The following is a 24566-nucleotide window of genomic DNA, read 5'->3' on the forward strand; positions in this document are numbered from 1 at the left end:
TGGTTTGTTTGTTTGTTTGTTTAAATCACAGGTTTCCAGTCTCTCCACCACTGTTTCCTCAGAACCTCATTCACGCCGGCCTTGAGTCAAGTTTTGTTCTGTAATATGGGCCCCGGTCAGATATTTTTCCTGGTTAAAGAACAAATATATTCTGACTTATGCTGCCTTTGAGACAGATTTCATGCCAATCTCTCTGCTCCCAGAATTCTCTCCATCAAATCAGGTCTCTTCCCTTCCTGATCACCCTGCTCAGGACCTACCCGCTTCTCCCACTGAGCCCTGTACAAACAGCATGGTCTGTTCTGAATTTTACCAGTAATTTTAAACACCCCAATAATCTACCCAATCTCTAACCATTTCCATTAGATTTGCTTTTTGGTGGAAAATTGAGGACAATATACAAACATGTGTGGGAAGTGCCTGGAATGTGAGACATGTTATGGAAGGCTATATATGAACTCTGAGTTAAATGGATCTGTGTAAAAATCCCAGAGTTGCCATTTACTAGAGACGTCAGTAGGCCCATTTGCTCTGAGCTCTCCCTCTGTGTTCCCACCTCAGATGATATATATGAGAATTAACAAAATAATATATACTAGTCTGCCAGCACTAAGGAAACAATAAACAATAAATTTTTTATTAAGTAGAAAATTAACTAATAGTAGCCTTACTATTTCTGCATATGTATATGCCTTTTTATGTACATGACATAAATACACTCATGTTTACAATAAAGAAGAGAATGGAATTGATTCATGAACTCTGCTCATGCTTTCTTTCTGAAGAGAACTGCTAGTTTGAAAGAAACCAACAAACAAAACCCTTATTGATGAGAAACCCCACATAAATAAAAAACGTGCTTATGTTTTACAAGAGTTTAAATTTCAAATGAAATTTGAACTTGACTCACATAGAGAGTCAAGCTCAATACACACATTCATTGTCAATAACACCTAACATTTTGGTTTAAATCATAATTAGGTATACAAATATAAATGTGCACAATTCTTAAAGTTTTAAATTACTGTCCTCTTAGTGTTGACCTTAGTGTATATTTGGTCCTCAACTAAATACCTATTAAAGTCAATCCTGCCTTTCTCAAGGCAATAAAAACTTCTGTGGCACAGAAATGATGACCTGTCTATTCTTTTTTTTGAGACAGAGTCTCACTCTGTCGCCAGGCTGGAGTGCAGTGGCCCGATCTGGGCTCACTGCAACCTCCACCTCCCAGGTTCAAGCTATTCTCCTGCCTCAGCCTCCTGAGTAGCTGGGACTACAGGCACCCACCACCACGCCCAGCTCATTTTTTGTATTTTTAGTAGAGACGGGGTTTCACCATGTTGGCCAGGATGGTCTCGCACTCCAGACCTCGTGATCCACCTGCCTCAGCCTCCCAAAGTGCTGGGATTACAGGCGTGAGCCACCGCACCCGGCCGCCTTATCTTTTCTTTAGAGACAGGTTCTCGCTCTGTTACCCAGGCTGGAATGCAGCAGTGTGATCACAGCTCACCGCAGTCTTGACCCCCCGACCCAAGCAATCCTCTGACTTCAGCCTCCCGAGTACCTGGGACCACAAGCGCGCACCATCATGCCTGGCTAATTTTTGTATTTTCTGTAGAAGCAGGGTCTTACCATGTTGCCCATGCTAGCTGTGAACTCCCAGCCTACAGCAATCCTTCCACCTTGGTGTCCCAGGGTGCTGGGATTACCAGCATGAGCCATCACGCCTGGCCTGATGCCTTTTATTTTCTAACAAACTCCCCTTACCCTGTAACGGGATCATCGTAAAAAGTATATTTGTTCAACAGTCTGTTGGAAATTCCAAAGAGTTCTGATTCTGTTTCACAGTTTTGAAAAAAAGGTGGTAGTTTGGAGAGATGTTACACAAAAGATAAATGAGCATCTTTAGAAAAGACAAATCTAGCCATATAAAATGTTACCAGATGGAGGCCAGGCGCAGTGGCTCACATCTGTAATCCTAGCACTTTGGGAGGCTGAGGTGGACGAATCACGAGGTCAGGAGTTTGAGACCAGCCTGGCCTCGTGATTCTCCATCTCTACTAAAAATATAAACAAATTAGCCAGGCGTGGTGGCACTCGCCTATAGTCCCAGCTACTTGGGAGGCTGAGGCAGGAGAATCACTTGAACCTGGGAGGCGGAGGTTGCAGTGAGCTGAGACCGCACCACTGCACTCCAGCCCGGGCGACAAAGTGAGACTCTGTCTCAAAAAAAAAAAAAAAAAAAGGGTACCAGAGGGAAAATCTAACCCTGCACAAGAGGGATAGTCTAGCCATGTGAGGAATTATTACTTATCAAATAGTCCAAGCAACAGAAATAAACACACACACAAGAGTTGTCCCAGTGCCACTCCAAATCCTCTCATTTGCTTCCTTTTAGGGCTTATTACTATGCACACATAAATCTTTACACTTACTCCTATTATACACACACATATATTTAACATACATACACAAATATACAGACATGCATGCATACACAGATACACATACACATATATATTATTTATATATGATTTATCTTATCCTTCTTCCTAGTTAATATATCCAGCACTTCATAACTATTTGAACAGCTATAGTTGAACCTACAAGTTTTGTTTTGTTTTGTTTAAGACAGAGTCTTACTCTTTCACCCAGGCTGGAGTGTAGTGGTGCAATCTTAACTCACTGCAACCTCCACCTCCCAGGTTCAAGCGATTCTCCTGCCTCAGCCTCCCGAGGAGCTGGGATACAGGCACGTGCCACCTGGCTAATTTTTTGTATTTTTAGTAGAGACAGGGTTTCACCATCTTGGCCAGGCTGGTCTCGAACTCCTGACTTCAGGTGATCCGCCCACCTTGGCCTCCCAAAGTGCTGGGATTACAGGCGTGAGCCATACATGCTTATTTAATAAGATGGTTAATATAACCCTGTGTCGAGGGCTTAGCACTGGACTAAATGACTGCTAAAATAAGCTATAATTCAGAATTCCTTGACAGACAAAAACAGTAATTTTTATTTTTACTTAATATAAAACTACTTTAAAAAGCAGCTAGAAGGCCAGACACAGTGGCTCATACTTGTAATCCTAGAACTTTGAGAGGTCAAGGTAGGAAGACTACTTAAGGCCAGGAGTTTGAAATGAGCCAGGCAACATAGCAATGTATATAAAGCCAGATGTGGTGGTACACGCCTATGGTCCCAGCTACTCAGGAGGCTGAGGTGGGAGGATCACTTGAGCCCAGGAGGTCCAGGCTACAGTGAGCTGTGATAGCACCATCAAACTCCAACCTGTATGAAAGAGCAAGACCCTGTCTCAAAAAAAAAAAAAAAAAAAAAGCAGCTAGAAGACATATGGAATACTTTTTCTTTTTTTTAAGTATCCTCAGTATGCAAAAGTCAGGGTGGAGTGAGGGAGTGAAAGAGCGGGGAAGTAGCTCATTTAACACAGGAAGAGCAAACCAAGAAGATCCAAAAATAGGCTTTTCAAGAAATAAATGCCAGAACGGCAACCAAATCCTGCCTGGAGACTGAAAACTCCCGTTCGAATGCTTTTTAGAGTCGACGATATTGCCCAAGCTGTCATAGTTTTGACTCCGATTTTCTGAAGCTCATAGTAGAGTGCTTCATACCGTCCTTATGTACCTTAAACCAGACGATATCAAAATGTCAAAAAAACACTTCCCAAGTGAAAGCTCAGGTTTAGGGAACAGTGCCAGTCTCTGTCTCTGGTTCTGCAGGCTTTAAAATAACACTCAGCTCTCACTGCTTTCTCTTGGGGTTCTCCTTGTTCTCTTCCAAGAATATGAAATAAGGACACATATGCCAACTTTTACAGTTGGCAAAGGGCATGCATTTTAGAAGCCGCATTTTTATATGAATAAAAATCACATGGCAGCAACACCTTAATACCCTGGTTTTTTTTTTTTTAAGTGGCTGCTACATTTCAAATAGAGGATGAGGCTCCCTATTGTATAAAATTGTACTCAGGCTTGTGTGGAGCAGAAGGGGTCTAATTAAAGTCAAGTTGTGAAGCAAAGCATCTCTACATTTGCACAACAGATAATGTGACAATCTGGTCTGGCTCTGGGCACTGTTACCCTGCTGTACTTCCTTTTTTTTTTTTTAAGCTCCTCCAGGACCACCAAAAAAGGGCAGTCCTGAAGACGTGATAAGTGAATGAATGCGGCAGCTGATGAAGCAGACGACTCTCGGTGGAGAAGGGGGCCCAAGGAATGAGAAATACGAATGGTAAGATTTCTGAAACAAATCTCAGACCCCAAACACACCCTGCTCTATCAAAGCAACTGCATGCTGAGCCCACTGATAACTGACTTTCAGAGCAAAACATAAGAGCACATTCTTTATTAACAGAGTCAATCTAAACAGGCAGTGTGACTGGGGAGTGTATTTGCTCCCTTTAGGCTGTGTGGCACTACGAAGAGCCTGGGATAAGCAAAGAGGCCTTTTCTGATCTGCCTTTAATTTCCTGTCCCAATTTTTACCTTCCCAAGCCCTAATTCCTTTAAAACTGGAGATTCAGGGCAAACTAAAGTCCTTAAAGCTTTATTAAAATACTACCTTCTTGGTATAAAATGACATTCTCACTTTTTTATCTGGTGTGACAGGCTGAATGATGTGTTCCTCCTACCTGCCACACGCTAATTCCTGATACCGTTGACTATGTTGCCTTACACAGTAAAAAGATAATCTCTCCATCTGAAGTTCCTTAATTTGATCATACCTGCAAAGGTATGATGATATCTGCAAAGGTATGATCAAATTAAGGGACTTCAGAAAGGGAGACTGTCTTAGATTATTATGGATGGGCCCAGTGTCATCACAAGGGTCCTTAAAGGAAGAAGGCCAGAGAAGTCAGAGAGAAAAGGCAACGCGTCAATAGAAGCAGAGACACAGAGACAAGATGCTATGCTATTGGCTGGAAGCCAAAGAATCTAAGTGGCCTCTAGAAGCTGACAAAGCCAAGGAAATGAAATCTCTCCTGGAGCCGTCAGAGGTTACCACCCTATAGACTCATTTTATTCTTCTGGTCTACAGAACTGTAGAATAATAAACTGGTGTTGTTTTAAGCCACTAAGTTTGTAGTCATTTGTTACAGCAGCAATGGGAAAGGAATATACCTGGTTAACCTTGCTCACCCTAAACTCTGCTCAGGGACCGTCTCCTAGAAGGAGCCTCCCTGAGAGCTCCTTCCCCATCTGCCTCCAGCCCTACTTTGTCTTGGCCAGCTATTCCTCTTCTTTGCAGAGCATCCTGCAATTACCTTTATAAAGCCTGGTATTACAACTGTGGAAGTATTTATCTGCTTCCTCAACTAGCCTGGGAGGCTCTCTTTTAAAGGTAGGGCGTATGTCTGATTCATTTTCATATTCCACTATTTATCAATGTTTCTGACACATAGAGGGCACTCACATTTTTTTCAGTAAGTTAATATGACTCATCCCTTAACGATCAGGAAGATACCAGCCTTTACTCCCTTAACCAGATGTTAAAGACACTAATGGTGAAGAAATAACTAGTTCATTACCAGAAAATAAACTTGGACATCCTATGAAAATGGCTCCTTTCTCTAGGGAAGGCTCTCACAATATCATTTGCCCATAGTAGATTCACATGAAAGAATTAATAACTATCTTTTTTATTTCCAATAAAAAAGTTTATAAAGTTTTCAGTCAAAAGGAAAAACCAGGTATTGGATTGAGTAAAGAAGAGGGAAAAAAGGAAAGAGGAATAACAATAAACATTTTGGTAAATCTCATACAATCACTGAGGGATGAGACTTACTGAGGTATACAGACTATGACAGTATGAGCCCACCGCCCTCTCTCCCAGCCCACATGTTCTGCACAGTAAGCTGATGCTCCAATCATCAAGAAGAGAAGCTACTGCCTTCCCCTTGCATCCGAGTTGGGCTCAGGGCCTCACTCGGAACCAAGATAACATGGCAAAAGTGACACTGTACAGTTTCTAAGACCAGCTCAGAAGACACACAGCAGCCTCTGGCTCTTTGAATGGTGGTTCTTCAGATGCTCCTTCCTGGGGCACTCTCTCTCAGAAGCCAGATGCTATGCTGTGAGAAACCCAAGCCACATGGAGTTCTACATGGAGGCTCTCTGGCTGATAGTCCCAGCTGGGCCCAGCCCTTGAGAGGTATCATAGCTCAAAAACTAGATATGTGGGTGAAAGAGCCTCCAGATGGACTGGCATCCCCAGTCAATCAGATCTTCCCTGATGAGGCCTCAGACACAACAAAGAAGAGACAATCCCTGCCATGCCAGCTTGCCTTCCTGACCCACAGAAGCCAGGAGCCTAATGAAATGAAGTGTGGGGTACTTTCGTATCCACAGCAAATAACTGCAACAGTTGATGAACAGACAAAAAAAATTACTCAGCAGCATTAACACCAAATAAGACTAAGACTTTACTTCCTAATGCTAAGAAGGAGGACCAGACAAGAAGTATCTTGGTGAATTAGATCAATCTAATTCTGGCCTGATACTGCGAAATACATACACGTTCTAGGGCTGTGGCTCCCACAGTTGAAAGAACACATTGCTTATAGTTCAATGAGAGACTGAAAAATGTAAGTACCCTTACTTTACCACTTAGGAAGTTATCTGGATGGATAGCATGGTCTCATGCTAGATTTACAATCCTATACCCTCAAATGCTTGAGAGGTTAGATTAGATGGGATTAAACTCAGAGGGATGCTGGAAGCACACCAAAATCTTCACTCTCCTTCCTGCCCAGTTTGGTCCACCATAAATAAAACTTGACAGGCTTTCTTAAATCAACTTAATAATGTGTAGCACAAGTGCCTTCAGATGCCCAGTAGCTAAACCACACATCAGCTTTCTTAGGAAGCCTTCTAGCAACAGGCGGAAAAAAGAACAACTACTGCCAAGAGTGCTGTGCACAAGAGTGCTGGTGGCCTTGAGTGACTCATTCAACAAGGCTCCATCTTTCTGTACTGGAAGGTCAAAAGTAGGAGGGAGCTGAACCTTTAATAACCAAACTCAGGCTTTCTTGCTAAAGCCAGATGCTGTCATTACGGAAGCAGATGAGAACATAATTATAATCGATCTGAAATCCTGATGAATTCCAGGTGCACCTCCCAGCAGCCTGGGAGAGCTGGTGCCTCAAAGCCCTCAGAGGATTTTATTACTCGTGTCATAGTGGCTGTTCCACTGTAGAGTCTACAGGACCTCAGTACTTTTCCTCTTTGACTTCAAAAGGAAGCATTTTTTTGCCAAACCTTTGGAGACACTTTTTAAAAGCAAGCCATTTTCTCAAATATATCAAAGAATATAATGGAAAAAGTAGAAAGACTAAGAAAAAGTTGAGAGCAAGAGCTAGGTTGAAGACTTCAAGGTTCCCCTTGGAAATGAGATGAAGTGCAGTGTTTAGAAATCTGAAGTGGGGCCTGGTTGAGGTCTTTAACCAGTAGATATAGTTTTGTGAACCATCAGATTGCTAGCTATGGTCCATGTCATTTGGAAGAGAAGAAAAAAGCATGACCAGAACCCCAAATGGTATTTCTGATGGCGCAGCTTCAAAGGCAGAGCAGAGTGTAGCCACATTTTAGGAATGCCTGCCCATTTTCCAAGCCTGGTTCTCCAGGCTCCTTGTCAAGTCTGTGCTTTTCTCAACATCTTTTCGATCAACCCTTTCCTCTATGTGTTAGCGTCAGTTTCTGCTTCTTGCAAAGAAGACCCTGAACTAATATAAATATCCAAAGGGCGCCCTTTACTTCCAAATGTATTTTTTTCCATTTGGTAGTCTCGGGGCTCAAAAATATACACTGCCATACAACTAAGAAAGAATCAATTTAGGGAAGATGGTCATATGTCCTTCCATGTGGCTATTAATAAATTAGCCAGTAAGAAAAAACAGATGACTCCTTGTTCTCACCCTGGTCCTTATTTCAAGACCATAAATTTTCGTTAAGAGATGTTTCAACACAAAACCAGATGTGTTAATCCCCTTAAAAATTTGTTTTTTAAAGAAAAAAGAATTCAAGGAGCACAATTGTTGACTATGAATGATTTACTCTTCATCTACTCAATATACTCATATTTTCAGGCATGTCACAAACCATGCACAGTATAAGCTTACTATCTGTATTCATATAATTAAGACTCATTTATCATCATATACATTGAGGCAATGTATGTGTTTGCTCAGTGTCATCAGGCTTAGACCCCAATCCCACCGCCACCATAAGCAAAGCTTTGGGTTAACATTCCTGCCACCATCACATACCATTAAACTAAAGGTGCTCCCTGTCTTCCTAAAACATGCACTTCGGCTATTACAAGATTTGTAGCAAGATTTTTTAGGGAAAAAAAAACGTTAGATTGGGATTCTAAATGTTCATCAAAACATGAGAAAATGATGTAATCATACATAAAAATCTTTCAACAGCTAAATAATAACTTCCTTTAATTTACATCTGAACTAATTAATGAGTGGTGGTCAAATTAGACAGAACGGATTTGTTGGCTCAAGAGGTAGAGGGGGGAAAATCCTGCTACATAAACTACTTAAGATACATGGCCTTTTAAATTTCTTTCTAGCATCTAGTGCCATATTGTGTTAGTACGCTTGGCTATGCTCTAACAGTGATCAAAGCCCAAAGGGTCTGGGTACTCTAAAGCATATTACTTTATTTGCAAAAAATAGATGTTGAACTCCCCTATTCCACCCCTCATTCCTGCCAATAAAACAAAATAATCCTTTCATCCTTCTTAGGGAGATGAATGGGATCCCAACTTACTAAAAAAAAGATAAAAGCTTTAAAACAATTTGAAGGCAAAGACTCTTCTTTGGTTCTCCCCTCCCTGGTATCCTGATACGGTACTCTCTCTGCCATGGGTGGCTCAAAAGGAATTATTCACTGATCAAAACCCTATGTGCACAGGCATGGCAGAATATAATAATGAATATTATCATAAAACCAGAAGATTCCAATGACATTTTGGCTAAAGATGTTAAAGAATTCACTTTACTATGATGTGTTTAAAAAAAAAAATCACTCACACAAAGATGGGAGAAAAAGAGGAAGGGATTTAAGAGACTTTGAGCTGTGAGTGGCATTGCAGGTTTCAGAAAACAAGATCAACACAGAATAACATCTTTTGCACCTCAGGATTGGATGAATAGGTTGAGGCTCTTCTGACCTATCTATAACAACTAAGTTTGTCGGGGGCATGTTGCTACCTTGTCTTCATTCCCATTGCTATTAGGATAATAATCCATTTGCTTGGTCTGTCTATATGGTTTTGAGACAAGAATAATGCAGGATGGTTGCGGCAGAATAAAAAATTCTAGGCAGCAGTTTCACATGACTAAGCAAAAGGAAACTGTTGAAACAGCTGCAGAAGCTAGGGGCTGATAAGACCCTGAAAAACAGGGTGTGGGCGAAGCTGGCGAAGACAAACTGGGTCCAACATGGTGCTGGATTTGATCTAGGTTTCTCCTAGAACCTTATTCTATGCTCATTCACATATTCAATCATACACCCACCAGTGCTATGACAGTTCCAGGAACACCCTTATTTGCAGTAAAATTGGGTAGCACCATAGTTCCAAGAAATCTCCCCCTTCTTCCAGGAATCTCTGTGAATATGCCATCCCTTGGTTAAAGAAATCCATAAAGGCAGCAGCCCCAAACCACACCTTGTGTGACTCTCTCAAGTATGCCCACACTCCCCTTTCTTGAGTATGTACTTTTTGCTTTGCAATAAATCCCTGCACTTTCACTATTTTCTAACTCATAACTTGAATTCATTCTTGTGAGGATGTCAAGCGCCTAGACACCAGCAGGGGTTGGGGTCCCACCAGCATTTAAGGACCTCCCCTAGCCCACGGCTATCACCTTCTCTCAGATGCAAATGCCTATGCCAAGGAGAAACAGTACCTGAAGACCTTCCATCACGCCTAATTAATTACAGAAATGATGTCAGTTTTGGTTAAAGCCCTAAAAAATTTAACGTCAAAAGTAATTTGGTTCTCATTACTATTATCCAGCTATTAGAGTTAGGATTACATTTTTCTTCAATTAAGCACATACTACACCCTAAAGAGCTAAACCGTAAGTCTGACACCAAAGAGTTAAAACTCAATTCTGCAAGTATCTGTGTGCCTACTATGCATAAGAAAGGTACTCTATCTTACCTAGGAGAAAAAAATATTATCATTCATCTCATGAATTCCTGGCTTTTATTCTTGTTCTATACAAATATATCTTTAGGATATAATTTGACCTGCAGTATAATCAGATTCTTGTTATAATATGAGTCATTATAACAAGGGCCACTGATAACTATATAGTAAATGTTTCCAGTGTGAAAAGTACTCAGCATGCAATATTTTCAAATATGACCTAATGATAAAGATTTGGGCATTATGTGAGCAGCACATACTGTTTCTCTTTCATATTGAATCCATCCACCCAAACATACTTCCTTATTTATAAATGTAAAATTTATATATTTATACATGATATATAAAAACATTCACAGACAAGCATTCATACATTCTTGTCTCTAAAGTCTATTTGTCTTGGAAGCCAGATTATGAATTTAAAGATTCACTATTATTCTTCTTCATTCTCTTAGAACCTGGATATTTCTTCACTATCTCTGGGGCTCAATAGAAAGAAATAAAAAAAAGATAATATTTGGTTCTCTCCACAGTTGACATTTACAAAATGGATAGCATCAAAATCTTAAAGAATGGACTAGGGGTAGGGAGGCAACGCAAATAAAGGAGCAAGAGGAGCGTCTGCCCTGTTCATATCTTTGAACCTTCCCAGCCTATGCAGAGGATCACAGGCCAGTGTCTAGAACAGCTGGGTAGTAAGTCCAATTAAGGAGGCAGGAGGCAGGGGAAATAGCTCCGAAGTCCTGTCTCATTCAGTATTTCCCTTATTTCCTTCAAGAGATTCACACACAACAAGGCCACAACTTCATCACATTTCAAGGAAGTTCAGGTTCAGGAGCACCAAGTCCTGTTCCTGGCTCTATCACTTATCTAGCTATGTGACCATAGGTAAACCATGTATTTGAATTTCCCTAAAATCAAGATATTAATATTTGTCTCAAAGATGTTCTTATAGAACCAAATGATGCCATGCATGTAGCTGGTACAGCCCCAGCATATAGTAGGTTCTCAATAAATACTATCAGGGTTTCTAGTCCAGAACCTTTCAGGAAAGAGGAGAGAAAACAGTCCCTCTGTGACCTGGATTTCAATCCAGCTTGGGACTTAATCCAAAAGCATTTGGAATTAAACGGGACTGCTAGAATAACGCACAACTTGGCGAAGGGTCCTGTTGTAACCTGGGGTTCCAAGTGTTCTCTAAAGACTACTTTGTAATTTCTCACCTCAGAGTAGCCTCTGATGTCAGGCATATACCAGCGGAACAAACAGGCACTATTCATGGTCCTACAACACCGCCCACTACCCCTATGGGAAAGCAGCTACTATCTAGGTGGTGATGTTTTGATACATTGGGGCAGGATCCTCGGTGTCATATTATCTATGTGTAATCCCTCCTTTTTTGTGGTCAGACAGTCTCCGTTTTCAACCAGGCTCATCTGTTGCATTATTGTTTATCTGTGACAAGACCACTTAAGTTTACACACCCCCAAAATCAGTGCCAGTATTTGCCAGGTTTTTCATAGCATCCAGCAAAAATATGACTTTAGGAAAGTAACTATGATGAAAGAATTCATAAAATTTGCATATGGTAGATGATCAAGTGTCAATATCAACCCTAATGAAAACCACATACATGTAACAAAACCAGTTTTCAAACTGGGTTATTCCATGTTCTCTAAAACCAATAAAAAAAAATTTTAAAAGAGTACTGCAATTATTTTTAACTTATCCTGGAAATAAAATACAAATTTAGACCAAGTTCATTACACTCCTCTCAGTGACATCTTAGAAATTGACTATTATATTCCTTAGGTCTTAGAATAAATGAAAAGGTAAATAATTCTGTTCAAAGATGTCCAAACGTAAATGTGTGAGTATTCTTGTGAAAACTGCAGTGTAGCCTACCTCTTTAAAGTTATCAAATGCTGATAAAATGATTTCATGCCCGCCTCTGACAAGACAAACGGCTGCCAACAGTTCTAAGACAAGGGCTTTTGTTCTGCCAAAACAAGAAGAAAGAAAAACACAAATCAGTGAAAATGGCATGATGAGTCAGCTGTTCCTTCCTTCCAAGATACATGAGAATGAAACATTTGCCCTTACATTTTTAAAAAACTTTACTAAGGTACAGTTTAATCAAAGTACATTTTTAAACCTTTACTGACTTCTAAATATGGGATTTGTCTAAGATAGCAAATTTGGAAGGCACATTTACCAAAAGTACAAATTACTCACTAATGAAAACTAGTTCTGAAAAGAATAATCTCTTAGACCTATCATCAGGTGACTCAGTACAATATGGGTGAAAAATGTTTACTGGTACACTAAAAACAAAGGGAATGGGAATATGATGAAAACAAACTATTGATTAAGTATTTTCTCTGATTTTAGAGACAGTGGTAGAACAGTTGCAAAAAAAAAAGTTCAAAATCAACTGAAATTCATGTTCTACATTTCAAATCTGCTCATTCAGGAATGGATCCATAAATCTCCCACGAAAATAAAAGTTTCTGTCCTTTCTTCTTCCTATGCAGGAGATCCGGAAGGAGCTGGATTACAGCTTTACTAACACAAGAATATTTTCTTTGACTCAAGAAAACAAAACTCCATCTGAAATATTTTTGGAAGGAGAACATAGAGATACACTCTAAGTTTTCAAATTCAATGTCAAGAAAGAAACAGCATTGTTTCTTCAATCATAAGACCACTTAAGTATTTCATTTTTTTTCTGGAATAACAACTATCACCAATCTCTAAACAAAGACTGTTCTGATATTCCACAATGTCAATTGTCTTTTAAAAAATAATGTCTTCCCTGTAGTAGAAGGCAGAGACACAGAAGCATGGCTACTTAGGATTCTAGTAAATGAAAGAAAGAATCGCAAAGTCATAAAAGGTTTAATCAGGGGAAGTTTGAAAGAATAATATTCAGTAAAGAGGACTTTATAGTTTGCATTGCATTTTCCAAATGAGAAATGGCTAATTTATAATCAGATTTTGGATTAACAGTTTTCAGATATTCTGTCTACAGAGAGGTATCGGATGAAAGGGAATTGCACATTTGAAGTACAGAATACTTCACCAGAATGGAAAGCACATTAAAATAACTAAAACTGATGAAGACTGGGTTTTAGGGCTAATGTGTGATGTGAATTATATCTGCTGCTAGACTTTACATGTGGTGAATATGAACAAAATTCATATCTGCACGAAAATAAATTTATTTATTTATTTATTTATNGGTTTAATCAGGGGAAGTTTGAAAGAATAATATTCAGTAAAGAGGACTTTATAGTTTGCATTGCATTTTCCAAATGAGAAATGGCTAATTTATAATCAGATTTTTGGATTAACAGTTTTCAGATATTCTGTCTACAGAGAGGTATCGGATGAAAGGGAATTGCACATTTGAAGTACAGAATACTTCACCAGAATGGAAAGCACATTAAAATAACTAAAACTGATGAAGACTGGGTTTTAGGGCTAATGTGTGATGTGAATTATATCTGCTGCTAGACTTTACATGTGGTGAATATGAACAAAATTCATATCTGCACGAAAATAAATTTATTTATTTATTTATTTATTTATTTATTTTATTTTGAGATAGTCTTGCCCTGTCGCCCAGGCTGGAGTGCAGTGGCGCGATCTCGGCTAACTGCAACCTCCACGTCCCGGGTTCAAGCCATTCTCCTGCCTCAGCCTCCTGAGTAGCTGGGATTACAGGCATGTGCCACCATGCTCGGCTAATTTTTTGTATTTTTAGTAGAGATGGGGTTTCACCACGTTAGCCAGGCTGGTCTCAAACTCCTGACCTCAGGTGATCCACCTGCCTCAACCTCCCAAAGTGCTGAGATTACAGGTATGAGCCACTGTGGCTGGCCACTACAATTATTTTTCTATTTTTGTTCAGTAATTAAAGCTACATATGTAAAGTTACCAAGCGAAGTGTAGACGAAGGATGGCGGTTTTACCTAGCTTTCAGCAGTAACTGACGTTGGTAAATCTTTATCAAGACTCTCCTGGTCCCCAAGTCCTGGCAACCTGATCCTCTCCAAATTTAGCAGCAAGGATGCTGGGAACCAGGCCTCAAAAGAACAAAAGCTTGAGGAGAATGGTGGAGGGCTAGAATTGTCACCAGTTGCTCAACTCTGGCCCATGTAAGAATGTACCTTGGCTCAAAGGAAAAATTCTACACAGCCAAAGAGTTTATAGCCAATCTTATTTCAGAGATTGACACTTGAAAGTTTCCAAAGTCAAACTTGGATAAGTGTTGACCAGCTCTCTGTTTTCCCTAGATAGATTTAGACTTGCATACTACAAAAGAAGCTTACCTGGGATTCTTGTTGTTCAAGCTTAGTGCAATCTCATTGACAGCGTGTGGATGAGACATGACCATGTTGAAACCATACTAAAATTAACATGGAAAAAAAAGAAACACAAAGCATTGGGAGCCAAGTTAGGGAACTGTCAGTATTGATTTAAAACCAAAAACCTGAAGTATCTACTTAATGAAACTTACACAATCATAAATGCACTTATGTCTCTAGTACATCACGGTCAAAGCATATTTCTCTATTAAAAATTTCAAGAATGCCAGTTGCAACGATTTGTGCCTCCAGTCCCAGCTTGAGCCAGGACAACCAGACCCCCCCCCCCAAAAAAAAAAAAAAAAAAAATTTCAGCAATGATGCTATTATCAAAAGATCATCTTCCCATTCTTTATGAATGGTCTACATGTTTCTCTTTATTAAAATGATGAAAAGGCTCTAGCCCAGTGATTCTTAACCTTGGCTGCTCCTTAAACTCACCTGGAAGACTAAACAAAACATTTACTCCGAATTTCAATTACAGCGAGCTGGCACCTGAGTTTTTTAAGCTTCCAGGGTGACTCCACAGTATACAATAGATATAACATACAAAATGTATGTTAACAGACTATTTATGCTATCGGTGAGGCCTCCAGTTATATACAGATTTTTGACTACACCAGGGATCAGTGTCCCTCAGACCCCACAAAGTTCAAGGGTCAACTATATTCTTTCTCCTCAAAACTTACTCTCAGCTCATGATCTTATTTCCTCTTATACTAAGAAAATACAAGCAATCAGAAAAAACATCTAGAAGCTCCTATACCACATCAATCTACCCACACAGATCTGTGGCTTACCTCCTCACCTCCTATTAAAGAGGAACTCTTCTGTGCTCCAAACTAAGGCCAACCCTTCCCATGAGTCCTTCCTCCATCCCATTCCCTCTCATCCGCTCACGAACATGGTATGTTCCAGAAATTCCTCCATTCCCCCTTATTTTTCCCTCTCTATGGTCTCATTGCCATTAGCATAAAAACATGATGCAAATTCTCTTAAGCAACAATAAAAACCTCTCTTGATACCACAACCTGTGTTCAGCCACTGCCTCTCATTTCTCTGCTATCCTTTACAGCAAAACTCCTCCAGACACTCAGTATAAATCCTCACTTCCTGCTCATTCTTGAAACCACTCCAATCAAGCATTTCACCCCCACCATCCCAATGAACTGTCTGCCAAGATCACCAAAGACCTACACTTTGCTGAAGCCAATGGCCAATCCTCACTCCACATTTTACTTGACTTAGCAGCATCTAACAGAGCTGAATACTCCCTTCTCCTTGAAACATGTCCTTCACTTGGCTCCTAACTCCTTGGCTATTTTTCAGGCTCTCTAGCCAGCTTTTCTTCATCTCTCTGACATTTAAACAGAGAGTCCTAAAGTTCATATTTTGGACTTCTTTACTTCTCAGTCTACCCCTACTGATCTCATTCACCCTCCTGGCTTCCTATGCCATTTATATGCTAATTACTATCTCCAGCCCAGACCACTGCCTTGAAATCCAGACTGGCATATCCAACCACCCACCTAAGATCACTATCTGAATGTCTAAGGGACATCTCAAAGTTAAAATTCCCGAAACAGAATTCCTAACGATCTCCCTCAAATCCATCTATCCTGCAGTCTTCCCATCTTTTAGATGGCAACTCTATCTCACAGGTGCCCAAGACAAAAGTCCTGGTGCCAGCCTCTACTCCTCGCCTTCTCCCTCATACCTAATGCTATTGCCTTTAGCATCAAAATAAAACCAGAATCAGATCACCTCTCATCATCTCCACTCCTATGATCCTAGTTCATATGACCATCAAAGCTCACCTAAATGACTGCTAAGGGCCTCCTAAATGGTCTACTCCCTCTTGCCTTTGCCTGGCCAAGGTCAAACCTAAACACAAAAGCCAGAGTGGTCTCATGTTAAATTCAAGTGTCAGATTATGTCCTTATAACCATTCAATAGCTTTCCTCTCATAGTGAAGTCAATGTCCTCTCAGCAGCCTCTAAAGTGCTACATAATCAAACAGATGACACCTGACTTCATCTTCTATTGTTCTCCCTCTTACTCATTCTGATCCTGCCAAGCCTCCTTTCTGCAACTTGGGCAAACCAGACATTCCTGCCTCTGTGTCTCTGCACTTGCCCTTCTCTCTGCCTAGAATCTTCTTTCCCTAATATCCCTCCCTTTGCTCCCTCATTCAAGTTTTACTAGATGTTACCCTCTCAGTGACCCTTCCCTGGCTGGCGTATTTAAAACTCACATATATTTTCAGCAGTTCCTATTTCCTATTTTTTCTACAGTACTTAGTAATGGTTCTCTGGGTTCAAAGCCTTCCTGGGTCCAAATCCTGACCCCACTACTTACTAACTATGTGACTTTAGGGAAATTACTAAACTTTTCTGTGTCCCAGCTTCATCAGTAAAATGTGGAGAAAAATATTATTGATCTCACAGGGCTATTTACATGACTTAAGAGGTTTAAAAGCACTAGACCTGAAAAGTGTACCATGTAAGCATTAGCTTTCATTTCATCATTATTATCTGGAACACACACATTTTACCAATTTATTTGTTGGTCATCTGTCTCCCCTCCCTGGAAAGTAAGTTCCTTGGGCTACATATTTATTCGGTGCTATATTCTCAGTGCCTATGTGGAACAGGGGCTGTCTGGCAAAGCTCACAAAAGTACTGAAAGAATAAATGCATGTTTCCCTTCTTAAATTCAACGTAGCACCTTAGTGGGGTCAACCTGCATCACAATTACACAAAGGAAGAATCTGTATTTTCAACAATCTTTCAGGTGCTTCTTATAAAGATTAGGAACCACTGAGTCCAACTGCCAATAATTGTAACTTCTCGCCTGTTCGCCATATAAACCTTTGAGAACCACTGTGTCTATCCACTCCTGGTGTTCTAGAGTTGTTTCATTATTACCCGCAACAGCAGCTTATTCAATCTTTAATGGTCACAATCATTCACCAAGCAATCTAGTAAGTTTATCACTACAGGAGAAAAACACCTTTCCTTTAAATACATCGCAAATTATATATATTTATTAAAATATGAGGGCAATAAATTAAATCTTGAGCATTAGGATGAACCAGGCCTTTCTTTTTTAATAGAATCTCATTAAATCCTGGCATTTACTTCAAATAGAAATAATACAAAGAAACCAACGAGAACAAAATCTGAGTCTGTTTTGTTTGTTGTTTGGTTTTCTTCTTTTTTAAAAAAATTTCAACAGCTTTAGGGGTACAAGTAGCTTCTGGTAACACGGATAAATTGCATGATGGTGAAGTCTGGGCTTTTATTTTACCCATCACCCAAGTAGTGTACATTGCACCCAGCAGTGATTTCTGAGTCTGATTAATTCAGGTTTTTTTTTTTAAAAGAACCAGAAGCTCCAACATACCTGGTAATTCATGATGGCACGTAAACACATGATACAGACATGTACATCATCTTTCTTACTCACTAATCTTGAATTTTTCAGAGTTCTTCTGCTTGGCAAGGTATTATATCTACAAACAAAAAGAGAAACTTCTATAAAACAATAGGTTACTTTCTTAGCATAGGCACATGCACTTAACAGACACTACTCTTTACCAGTACCAAAACAAGGATTGTAGGTTAAAACCACCACCAAATGGCAACGGTAAGATTGATTTCAACCTCTAAAATACAGCTTTATAATGTGTCACTTTGCCATAAGCCCATCGTGGGTATGCTTGTTAACACACTTTTTGGAGGTCTCAGAGACTAGTACAACTTTAAAAAATAACCACACAGCCACTGTGACCCAAGCATATATCATCTTCTTAATCTACATCTGAAGTTCTTCCCCTTCCTCTATCGTTCTTATTTTAACCTCAGTCTTATATTCCTTTAATGGAATCACTTGTTAAGTACATGACTGTTTATTAGAAAGAGTTTTCATTTTTAGTTGATAGCAACAGCTTCCAGTGTAAAACAAAGTAATCTAAGATTAAGTTTTAAAAAGAAAGAGTAATTTCAATGGAATCAACTGCCTTTTGTAATTTAACAATTAATATAATTTAATTGTTACAAACAAACAATATAATTTAATATTCATATGCAGCAATGATAGAGAAGATACACTGACTAACGAAAACCAGTCTCTATGGAAAATGGGAGAGGTTATTCTCTACAGTGCCATATTTCTGCATTGCTTCGAAATATTAATGCATTTTCATTATTCCAGCAAGTAGACCAACCTTACACATTTGTTTGTTTGTTTGTTTGTTTGTTTGTTTGTTTGTTTGTTTTGGAGACAGAGTCTCGCTCTGTCACCAGGCTGGCGTGCAGTGGCACAATCTCAGCTCACTGCACCTTCCACCTCCAGAGTTCAAGTGATTCTCCTGCCTCAGCCTCTGTAGTCCCTGTAGCTGGGACTACAGATGAGCGCCACCATGCCCCGCTAATTTTTGTATTTTTAGTAGAGACGGGGTTTCACCATGTTGGCCAGGATGTTCTTGATCTCTTGATCTCGTGACCCACCCACCTTGGCCTCCCTAAGTGCTGGGGTTACAGGCACGAGCCACCGCGCCCAGCCTTATTTGTGTTTCTTAAGAGGTGTAATGTAGCACATTCTTTCTTTTTATTTATTGATGCAGTTATTGATCTATATTGCAACAGTCTCTTTCTAAGAAGCCAAAATGTCCCTGTCATTATTTTCTGGAGTGTAGAAAGCAACAAAATTAATTAGAATAATATTCTGCTTCCCAAACATTAACACAAAGGGCTTCTATTTGTTGCAGTAGATAGCTAATCTCAAATATATTTTTCTGGATCAACATTTAAAATATATTTAATATGACATATCACATACATACTTATTAACATTTAAGGACTTTAGAAAATACACAATATATAAATGTCAATAAAAACAATGAGAAACTTGTTTATTAGTTATATTCTATGCTCAAAACAATAGAGCTAAACTTTTTTCTAAAATGTATGGTATTTGGTTTAAAATTATTTTCTCCAACTGTTTGTTTATATAAAACAGTAGTAATAAAAGTAGTATCTGAACTTGTATGTCTAAAATAATAACATTATAAATTTAAAAACCACCATCATGGCCAATAACAGTAACAACAAAATCATAGCACTGACAGCTGAAGAGCTATGGTATCATTTACTCCAATCCTTTCTTGATACAGTTAAGAAAACGGAAGCCCAGAGACATTACATCTACATGGCAAATAAGAGATGAGATGAGACCAGGCAAAACCACAAGTCTCCTCACTGCGATTTAGGACAGTCACTTTCTACCAGTTGCTCATCATCAACCTGACTCATCAACAATCTGCTGGGTGATCATGCGAAAAGCTACCGCCTACAGCTGTCTGTGCTGGCTAGTTCCTTATCAAATGTTCACATCCTGTCATCCTGGCAGTGTTTCCTGCTTCAGTCCTAGATAGGTGTCATTTCTCACCCTGAATAATTATTTCACCACAGAGAATTAAGTCTTAGTTTGTCAAAAACAGCAGCATATAGGCATCTCTTATAGAATACAGTGGCCAATACTTTGGTAAGCAAGTTTCTCTTTTTAAATCTTTATTCTATATATCACACTTATTAGGAAAGTGAGGATATTTTTTGACTTAACAGGAAATTTGGCTCTATATTTTGAAACATTTTAAAAGGATTTCCTCTCATTAAATAAGTGCACCCTGAGAAATGTCATAATTCTTTTCCTCTGAAAATATCCTTTCAAAGGACTCAACTTAGGATGATCTTAAACATAGAAGACTAGATTTTAGGGACTATGCCATGGGTTAGCATGTACATTAATCAATTCTTCATCACACACATTTTATGGAATCTGACTAACTGGATATTTGGTTTCTTTGCTTTAATTACCATGTGAGTAAATGACTACTTAAAAAAAAAAAAACAAAAAAAAACAGGTTTTGAATTCAGCTCCAATGCATGATGTTGATACCATGTATTTTTTGGAGACAAGGGTCTCACTTTGTCACCCAGACTGAAGTGCAGTAGCATGATCACAGCTCCCTGCAGCCTCAAATTCCTAGGTTCAAGAGACAATGCCCAGCTAATTTTTAAAAAAAATTTTTTTTTTGTAGAGACAGGGTCTTGCTCTGTTGTCCAGGTGGGTATCGAATTCCTGGCTTCCCAAAGTGCTGAGATTACAAGCATGAGCCACTGCGTCTGGCAGAAGCTCACACTATCTAATAACCACTTCCCTGAGATGGCTTTACTGACCCTAAAACAGCAACAGAATTAGGACTTACAAGTTATTGACCACTTTACCACAACAAGAACACCTAGACAAGGTAAGCAATCTAGAGGAAATGGCCTCTGGTTCTCGCCACCAGCCACAGGAAATCAAACCAAATATCTCTTTTAAGCCCCAAAGTTGTCTTTAGTAAGTACCTATTGTTTATGCTAAACATTACTGAGATGGTCTAGGTTTAGGTCTGCCTTAAGAGAGAGGGCTAACTAGATAAGGGGATCATCACGTTCTTCCTCAATCACCCTGTAGGATGTCTCCTAGAAGACCTTTTTAGATGGAGAGCTGGTCCTGATCTACCCGATAAAGCAAATTTGCAGATTTCTGTGATGAAGTCAAATCCCCCAACAATACACAGGACTGAAGAACCAAATATCATTAGAAAAATTCCGTTTTGAAAATCTTACTATCTGGTGTTGTAAATGTCTACCTAGATGTCAATAAGGCTGAATTCGGTGATGAACAGTTTCCACAGGAAAAAAGATGAGGCTAACTGATTAGTGCCCCAAAACTCTACTAAATATATGAGTCACACTGATTCACTTAAGTAAGGTTTAAAAAAAAAAAACACAGAAGTATTCCGTTACCAAATAACATTCAAACTGCTCAAATGAAACTAGTTACAACTATATAATGTATGTACATGATGCTGTTGCATAATCATCTTAACACAAATAAATCAATTCAAAATACTATCTTTGAAAGAGAGGATAAGGCAGCCTGCATCCGGTACTTTGCCACAGCCCTCTAGGCTAAACTTTCTTCGTTTTCCAAACACTGATCACCCTAGTTTACCTATTTGAATAAACTTTCTACAAAGGCCTGAGCTTTGCAGGGATTAAGCCAGTGACTCAGTAGGAGGCATAAGTACCTCCGTGGTAAACTAACACCCTTGGCATGTGTTCTGTCACAGAAGTACATAAAGTGAAACCAGTTACTATAGTATTTTCTTCCTGAAGCTATTGTGAAACTTCACACAATTTGAGCAGAGCCAAATTGGAGAGTGTCCCTCCAATTCACTGTGTACTCTTCAGAAGCTCCAGTGAGAGGCAGCATCAGTTTCTCCATGGACTCCCATGGATAATTGGGGCACATGAGCTTTATTTAGTCCTGTCCCATGTAATACATCTTGCATGATCCCAGACTCTGTCAACAGCTAATGGTGCATGTTCCCTAAACTGAAATTTGACATCAGTTTCAGCAGCAATGTACTCCCCTGGGCCCTTCTCTCCACCAGTAGTTCTCAAATCTCAGAGGAGGGAGAGGCAGGAGAGAAGGAAGAAGAGGAGGAGGGAGAGGTGCTTTGAAGATACTCCAACTCCATCCTGCCCCTGCCAGAGGCTGCCAGGCTGCTGGTTTTCACTGTGATTGCAGCTACTGGTTTTCAAGGCTACTGTGGAACTGGAGAGGGAGGGATGGGAATAAGAACAAGTTAAAATGCCACAAACCTTCCTGCTCTGAGAATCAGTCCCTTTTCTTGAACAGATGCTCCCTGGGTTACTGCAAGACTTTAATTTCTAAAGTTCTGAAAAAGTTTATTCCAGTAATTTTGCCAGTTCTCTTATCACTTTTATGGATGAGAACATTTTCAGAGGGCCTTAATTCAACTATTTCACCAGCCTTCCATAACAGACATTTAGAGACTATATCCTGTCCAACCTGTTCATTCTGAAGCGTAACTTTCAAGTTGATGGGAACCGGTCTAAGAAGGTGCTGGAACAATCAGGTCTCTCTGGTGACTTGGGGGAGGTTCCCTGAGATGTGAGGATTGGAAAGGACTCCCTCAGATTCCAAAGAGAAAAACAGGAAATGAAATATGGAGAAGTTGTGACCCACTTCCTGGACCACTGAGGCTGATTATCTAAATGCCATCCTGATAGCCTTTCTTCTCCCAGGCTGGCAAGCAGAGCCTTTGGGGCCCTGGATGTCTGTACACAAAAGAAGGTCTTCCCAGAGGCAGAAAATAGCTGAGTCTAATTTTTGGAGCTCCTGCCATTTGTAGAAAAATACAATGGGGAAGGGATATCTAGGGCTGATTTTGTAGGGAAACTAACAGCGCCAAATTTCCCAGGCCCTCTTCTACATCAACTTACAGAGCTGCCTGCTAATTTTCCACAGAACTAAAACTCTAAATGTTACCCTAGCATTCAAAGATGAGATTCTGTCTTGGAAGAGTTGCCAGTTAGAATTCACAAAGCTCTGTGAATGCAGAAAGAAGCAGATTATAGATTACAAAACTGACTTAAGATCATAACCAAACAAATTACTCCAAACCCTTGTATTAGTGTTATGCATATCTCAGCAGGTACCAATAGTTATACGTACATAAAATATTAATAAAAGAAAAAGTTGTAAGTCAATGCTAGTATGAGTGGTAGACATTAAAAAACTAAGCAATTTTACAAAAATATTTTTTTTTTTTTTGAGACAGAGTCTCACTCTGTTGCCCAAGCTGGAGCGCAATGACGCGATCTTGGCTCACTGAAACCTCTGTCTCCTGGGTTCAACCAATTCTCCTGCCTCAGCCTTCCAAGTAGCTGAGATTACAGGCATGTGCCACCACGCCCAGCTAATTTTTTTGTAGTTTTAGTAGAGATGGGATTTCACCATGTTGGCCAGGCTGGTCTTGAACTCCTGGCCCCAAGTGAGCTGCCTGCCTTGGCCTCCCAAAGTGCTGGGGTTTAAGAAGTGGGCCCCCCCCCCCGGCCCATATTTTTTTTTTTTTTTTTTTTTTTTTTTTTTGAGACAGGGTCTCACTTTGTCACCTAGGCTGAAGTGCAGTGGCATGATCTCGGCACATTGCAGCCTGGACCTCCCATGTTCAAGTGATTCTCCTGCCTCAGGCCCCCAAGAAGCTAAGACCACAGGCAGAGCCACCACGTCCGGCTAAGCACATGTTTTTTAAGAAACCTACAAAGAACATTTCCTATTTAGTACTAAGGTGACAACTGCACCCAGCCACCTACTTAATGCTCAACAATGAATCTATCAAGGAACACAAATGAAACACTTCAACCTGCACAGCACCAGCAGCAGGCGCTATAGGGAAAGAAGCTATTTTTGTTAGTGAGCTCCAACCACCAAGTGAAACCTGAATTTTGACAGAAGGGCAAAAGAAAGCAAGGCCAGCAAAGAAAATCCAGAGAAGCAGCTCTCATGGATCTGCCGAACCACAGATCAGGAATTTCTCTTGCCAGATACCTGTTCATGGCTGAATTATATATAAAGCTAGTTAGTGTTCTGGTTAAAGTCATGTTTTGCTGACCTTAAACCATTACTCATCACAAAAGAGTCAAAAAAAAAAAAAAGGAACGGGGAGAGCTACAAAATTTTGAGCTAGTCCTTCATGTTTAAAATATGAAGTAGTACATTCTTAAAAATAATAACAATGGGTGGTAAACGTAAGTACTAAGTGGTGTGTCTATGAAAATTCTTGGAGTGGAGGAGAAAGACCTCTACTCATAAGCTAAAAAGCTAGAAGAAATCAAACACTGGATTTACTCAGAGATTTATATCTGTAATGATATGGTTTGGCTGTGTCTATACCCAAATCACACTCTGAATCGTAGTTCCTGTAACCCCCATGTGTCATGGGAGGGACCCAGTAGGAGGTAATTGAATTCTGGGGGTAGTTACCTCCATGCTGTTCTCATGATACTGAGTTCTCATGAGATCTGATGGTTTCATAAGAGGCATTTCTCCCTTTGCTCAGTACTTCTTGTTGTCGCCATGTGAAGGACATGT

At 39.8% G+C, this 24566-nt stretch overlaps 1 protein-coding gene across 2 annotated transcripts in view; it reads right to left on the reverse strand.

Annotated features, from left to right (window-relative positions):
* The window catches only part of FMNL2 (formin like 2), a 323435-nt gene that overhangs the window by 56136 nt on the left and 242733 nt on the right, over nt 1-24566 (reverse strand). For both annotated transcript variants that reach the window (XM_017866074.1, XM_017866073.1), the window contains exons 7-9: nt 17958-18066; nt 14517-14593; nt 12088-12181 (exon numbers count right to left, since the gene is read on the reverse strand). In XM_017866074.1, the coding sequence (XP_017721563.1) occupies nt 12088-12181; nt 14517-14593; nt 17958-18066 (280 nt within the window). The remainder of the gene's footprint in view (nt 1-12087; nt 12182-14516; nt 14594-17957; nt 18067-24566) is intronic.

The sequence above is a fragment of the Rhinopithecus bieti genome, unplaced genomic scaffold, assembly GCF_001698545.2.
Source record: "Rhinopithecus bieti isolate Rb0 unplaced genomic scaffold, ASM169854v2 scaffold_81617, whole genome shotgun sequence".
Taxonomy (NCBI): domain Eukaryota; kingdom Metazoa; phylum Chordata; class Mammalia; order Primates; family Cercopithecidae; genus Rhinopithecus; species Rhinopithecus bieti.